This window comes from Rhipicephalus sanguineus, unplaced genomic scaffold (genome assembly GCF_013339695.2).
Source record: "Rhipicephalus sanguineus isolate Rsan-2018 unplaced genomic scaffold, BIME_Rsan_1.4 Seq229, whole genome shotgun sequence".
NCBI classification, from domain to species: Eukaryota; Metazoa; Arthropoda; class Arachnida; order Ixodida; family Ixodidae; genus Rhipicephalus; species Rhipicephalus sanguineus.
This window is the reverse complement of record NW_023614819.1, coordinates 253,734-260,001: the sequence shown is the minus strand read 5'-3', so window position 1 is coordinate 260,001 and position 6,268 is coordinate 253,734. Positions and strand designations below refer to the sequence as shown.

Below are 6,268 nucleotides of genomic sequence, written 5' to 3'. Positions count from 1 at the left end.
TTAGGTGGCTCCAAAATATCCTAGGCGCGGCCTTCTTCTTTTCGCGAATCTCTGTCATCCAGCGTTCACTTTCACCTTTAATTTTTGCCTCGACTAATTTCTGCACAATGGATTTTTGCTCTAAGTATATTTCCCATATTTGGTTGACTTCGTCCTGTGGCCGCTTCTCCTTTTTTGCTTGTCTGTGCTCCCGTGATGCCTCACGTCGCTTCTCGATCGCCTCCCGGATTTCTTTGTTCCACCAACTTCTTGGCTTTCTCTTTCCTTTCCAACGAATAGTTTTCTTCTCTTTTTCCATTTCTTTCTTGATTACATGTAGCAGCTCACTATACTTCCAGTCTTTGCCTGGTAGTTCGTCTACTTTTTCCTCGACTCTTGCGGCTATATTTGTTATTTGTTTGTCATTTAGATACAAGCTGCCAAACTTTGATTCTATGTTCTTATTTTCAGTTTTATATCCCATTTGTAATATGGGATATAAAATCAATCAAATCAATATGGAATATAAAATCAATCAGCTGCTCATGGGGCTTAGCGCCATCTATGTGAGGAGGGAACACTTCCGGCGGAACAAAAAATAAAGCTGATGGGATGCAATATCCGGTAAAAAAAGTGACGTCATTTTGTTGTCACTAGCGCGAAATTTGACCTCAAAATATTTTTCTTAGGCCACTGATCGCTAAAGACTGCCGCTACGGCAAGCCGGCAACCCCTTGGCGAGTGCGCTTGAAGCCAACGCTAGCTAAACTAATGTCAACCCGCGACTAAACAGCAGTGTTTAAGTGTACCGCCGTTCAATTCGCCTTGGTTTTACTAGGAAACCTTATTCTTGGAGCTTTTATTCTGCGTTCGTGTCATCTTCTATAGTGTGAATAAAGTAAACAGCAGCGTACCTCTCATGTTTGCAACGTTGCTGATTTGCTTCGCACATGCGCAGGGGACTTAAAGAGCGCATTGCATGTGTGCTTCAGTTCTAATGAGAAGAAATGACACCTGGTCACGCCAAAATAATGATATGTCAGTTTTATTGAATGGTCACAATAACACAATTTTATCACACCCTACACAATGCGCTACAAATGTCGTAATAAGTACAAAAAGTGTGTACACTACATGCACTATGTTTTGCCTTATGTTCCGATAAATTAACCTTACGTGTAAGGTATCAAGACATGCGAATGGTAGCGCGACAGATAAATTAGCGATCTGCTCACCGATAGCAGGAAATAAAGTAGGTGTTCACAAAGGAAACCGGTCAGCAGGAATACTGATCCATGAAAATCCAGCAAGCACATTACTCCGAACCGTTGCCCCTGTGTCTTATCTAGAAGAGAGGGCTCGCCAGGCGTACGGGTGTTGCTATTGCATCCTTAGAACACCACATCGTTTCCGCGAGTACCGAGTGTTGTAGCTCGGGAACAAGAAGGCAGCTGTGACACGTTTCGTGGCGAACAGTTTAATCTGATAACCCAGCATCTTGCTTGGCAATATATACACACAGATTGCGGTGCGTCAGTAGTGACGTCACCGCGCTTTGTCCTTTTATTAGATACAACATTCCTTCTCCCTTATTTTCTTTAATATCCATATCTTTCAGGCTGTCGCCGAACCCTTGTGCTTCGGCGTGGCAGAGGTTCAGGAGGAGGTTCTTCAGCGGCGGTAGAATCTGTAGCTTCAGACGTTGGTTCCTGGACCTCGGTAGGAGTTTCCTCCGTTTCTTCAGGCGTCGCCGGACCAGGTTGCGCTAGAGGTGTGCCAGTGATGCGCACTGTTCTGGGTAGAATAAGAGGAGTACTTGTATTAACAATGTCATCCGCATGCATGAATCGCTCCTGGCCTTCCACTTTGACTATGTAAGTTGCCACGCTGACACGGCGAACAATCGTTCCTTCTAACCAGTGCGGGTCGCCTGGTCGGATACCTCTCACCCGGTCCCGTTCACCTGCATCAAATTCCCGCCACTTCTTTGTCTGTCCCTGGTCTTGATCTCTAGATGGAGTAGGCTCTGACCGCTTGGCTAATTCAGGGTGTAAAATGCTGAGACGCGTGCGCAATGCCCAAGACAGGAAACTCTGTGCAGGAGTCTTACCAGTCGTGGAGCATGGCGTGTTGCGGTATGTGAAGAGGAACTGGTCCAGCCGGTGTTGAATGGTCCATGCTTGCCCCGAGCGCCTCTCGTCTCGCAGTTGGCGTAGAAGGTTCTTCTTCACCGTCTGGACGAGCCTCTCTGCTGCCCCATTTGAAGCCGGATGGTACGGAGGTGTCTTGACGTGTTGCACAGCATTGGATCTGAGGAAAACTGCAAATTCGTCAGACACAAATTGAGGACCATTATCTGTCACAATCTGTTCGGGAAGCCCAAACGTTGCAAAAACGGTGCGAAGCTTTTCTATAGTCTTCGACGCCGTGGTCGATTTCATGTGTATAACGTCCACCCAATTAGAATGGGCATCGACAAGCACCAAAAACCAGTCTTGTTTGTAGTATGCAAAGTCTAGGTGCACTCGTTGCCACCGTCTGGCGGGCCTTCCCCATGACATAAGTGGTATGGCGGGTGCAGCGTTTTGGCTGAGCTGGCAAGTTGAACAGCGTCGAACTGTTTCTTCGATCAGCTCATTTAACTTCGGCCACCACACGTGACTTCTGGATAGCATTTTCATGCGAGTGGTACCAGGGTGCCCCTCGTGCAAAAGCTGTAGCACTTCTGGCTGCAAAGATTCGGGAATAACTACTCTCGTGCCCCAGGTTATACAACCAGAGTCTAGAGACAGCTCGTTTCGCCGGACAAAATAGGGTGCCATGTCAACATCTGCTAGTCTTTCAGGCCAGCCATTCAAAACGAAAAGTTTCACTTTAGACAACGTGCGGTCTTTCTCAGTTTCCGCTGGAATCTTGCTTGCTGAAAGCGGTACTGCTTCAACAGCGGAGAAAAACAGAACGTAGTCGCTCTTGTCTGCTTCGTTCGGAAGCGGCAATCGTGATAACGCATCAGCGTTAGCCACTTGCGCACCCTTTCTATAAGTCCACTTGTACTGATAAGCCGCCAGTAACAGCATCCAACGTCGCATGCGCGCGGCAGCCATCTGTGGAATTGGCTTTGTCTGGCCAAACAGGCTAGCTAGCGGAAGGTGATCGGAATAAATTGTGAACTCATGCCCATAAATGTATTTATGAAAGCGCTTTACCCCAAACACCACGGCCAACGCCTCCTTCTCGATATGCGCGTAGCCTTTCTCGGCGCTGCTTAGCGTGCGCGACGCGTATGCTATCGGCTTCTCTTGGCCGCAAACAACATGAAATAAAACTGCTCCAACCCCATAAGGGGAGGCGTCGCAAACCAGACCTAGTGGTTTTTTAGGGTCGTAGAAGGTTAGTACTGAATCCTGAGTGAGCATTTTCTTGCTTTTCTGAAATGCCTTTTCAGTCTCCTCCGACCATGCCCAAGGTTCATCTTTTTGAAGAAGTTGGTATAGCGGCCTTAGTTCCGATGACATGTTCGGCATGAAACGGGAATAAAATGTCAACATGCCAAGATAGGCCTTTAGTTCCGTGCAATTTTTAGGCGTTGGAGCCTCTCTAATTGCTTCCACCTTTTCAAGGCAAGGGTGCACGCCTGTCTCATCAATGACGTGGCCCAGATATTTTACAGACTTCACAAAAAATTTGCACTTTTCGTGCCTTACTTTGACGCCGTGCTTCTCGAAGCGCTGCAGGACTGCTTCTACACGTGCCAGGCATTCGTTGTAGTCGGCACCTGTGATAAGCACATCGTCAAGGTAACAAACTACTCCACTTAGTCCCTTCAGCAACTCGTCCATGATTGCTTGGAATACTGCTGGTGCACTGGAAATGCCGTAGGGCATTCGAACATACTGGAATAAGCCCATGTGTGTATTTATAGTCAACAAGGGCCGCGAGTCAGGATGCAGCTCAATTTGCTGGTACGCTGACGACAAGTCCAAAACAGTAAACACTTTGCCTCCTGCTAGGACCGCGAACAGGTCTTCAACCGTTGGCAGCGGGTAGTGATCAGTTTTAACGCAGGGATTTACTGTCACTTTATAGTCTCCACAAAGGCGCACTTTGTTCCCTGGTTTTTCGACTACCACCAACGGTGTGGCCCAGTCACTTTGTGTTACACCCACCAGTACTCCATCAGCTTGTAGGCTATCTAGCTCTTCTTTAACTCGCTCCCTTATGGCATATGGTACTGGACGTGCCTTGCAGAACACTGGCAAGCTACCTTCTTTTAAGGAAAGTTTCGCTTGAAAGCCCTTTATCAGTCCTAACCCAGGAGTGAAAACGCTGGCATACCTTTTCACAAGGTTGTCCGCCGCGAGCTCCGCTTGCACCGTGTGAATGCCGTTCAAGTCGACGTCCAGGTTCTCAATCCAATCGCGTCCAAGTAGCGCTGGCTTGTTTCCTGGCACCACAACTACTGGTAGAATCTTGCGCTGTCCGTTGTACTCGACCGGAACCTCGGCTTGCCCCTTCACTTCCAGCGGTGCTCCTCCGTAAGTCTTCAGCTTAACCGTAGACGGTGTGAGCGGCGGAGGATTCACTAGCTGCTTCCATAGGTCTTCCGATATCAGAGAAACAGCGGCTCCTGTGTCTACTTGCATCTGCACGTGCTTCCTTCCGAGCATAAGTTCTACCTGATACGGCTGCTTCGCAAGGCCGGCGTGATGTACGGCGTAGAGCATCATCTCATTATCTTCTTGCTGGTCGGCAACGGCGTGAATTTTTCCCGCACCCGGCGGGCGTTGTCCGCATACTCGAGCCAAGTGACCCGTGCGTTTGCAGCTGTAGCACCTTGCTTTCCGATAACGACAAGAATTAGCGTCGTGCTCTTGCCCGCAACAGTGACACTTTGTCTTCGTTGCCTCGTATTGCTTGCCTGGCTTGACCACAAATGCCGCTTTCCTGCCTGTCTTCCTTATCGCATGGACGTCGGCTTCCGTTCCACTGCCAGGTCGAAACCCCCTGGACTCCTGTTCCGCCATTTCAACGCTTTTGACAAAGTCACAAGCAGATTCAAACGACAGCTCCTTCTTTTTTAGTAGACCCGTCTGAATGGCAGGGTTTCGCAGTCCAGCGACGAACCGGTCGCGTAGTGCGTCGTCAAGGAATGTGCCATACTTGCATTTAGCGGCCATGTGCTTCAGTGCAACTGCAAACGTCGCTACTGTCTCACCTTCCGCTTGGTACCGCCTGTTGAATCTGAATCGCTCTGCGATGATTCGGCTTGCAGGCTCGTAATGGTCACTCAGTACCTTGACCAGGTCTTCGAGACTCTTCTCCGCAGGGGTCGCCGGTAGAAGCAAATTCTTGAGCGTCTTGTACGCGTTCTTGCCAATGGCCGTTATGAAGGCCGACTTCTTAAGCTTCTCCTCTTGTACGTTGGCTACTTCGCAGTAGTGCTCGAATCTTTCCACGTACGAAGCAAAGTCTTCATCGCCGTCCTCCAGGAATGCGTCGAATTCCCGCATCTTGGCCATGCCGTACACTGCCCTGCCTCTGTCCGTCCTTCACGGGATCCGCCCCTTTCCATCGTAGATTCGTTTCAGCATCTTCGTCGCCAGTTGTTGTAGCTCGGGAACAAGAAGGCAGCTGTGACACGTTTCGTGGCGAACAGTTTAATCTGATAACCCAGCATCTTGCTTGGCAATATATACACACAGATTGCGGTGCGTCAGTAGTGACGTCACCGCGCTTTGTCCTTTTATTAGATACAACACCGAGGAAAGCGTTCGGCGTGAAATGTTAGCCGCCTCGTGCCGTTGTCCGTTGAACACCGTAGCCAACACGTTCACCAACGATGAAACGCACCTCGCAATTTCGCGAACACCAAAATCAAATTCTCACCACAATATTGCACAGAACGCATGCAAGTGCGAAACACCGGAACACGTGAGGGGGCGTGTCGTTGCAGACGAGTTTACGAGCGCGCCTTTCGATGCACCGCAAGGGCTGCACTGAATAACAATGACGTGCGCCTCTCGCTAAGAAAAAGGTTTTTTGTAATAGTTAAACACTATCCTACATTCTTGGCACATTGCACCTACATAATATTGTTCAGAAAATAAATGTAATTTGTAAAACATAAAGACTGCTTCGCCCTTGAATAAAACTTGGTTTTTCGCTATTAGTGTTTGTTCCCTCCAAACATAGTCGCGCTTCAATCGCAGCACCCATAATTCTCCTTGCTGGTGTCGTTGGCAATAGGTTCTGAACCGCTTTTCGCCCGAAGCTTCGCGACCTATTTGGA

The 6,268-nt window shown here is 48.8% G+C and overlaps 1 protein-coding gene across 1 annotated transcript; it reads right to left on the bottom strand.

The window, feature by feature from the left end:
- Window positions 1-1,610: 1,610 nt before the first annotated feature.
- LOC125756596 (uncharacterized) lies at window positions 1,611-5,498 on the bottom strand (the record flags this gene model as incomplete). Its single annotated transcript, XM_049411488.1, has 3 exons — window positions 4,315-5,498; window positions 3,684-3,843; window positions 1,611-2,345 (listed from the first exon to the last, which is right to left on the bottom strand). Coding segments are annotated over exons 1-3 (2,079 nt in total), but the record flags the coding sequence as incomplete, so codon positions are not given.
- Between the last annotated feature and the right edge of the window lie 770 nt (window positions 5,499-6,268).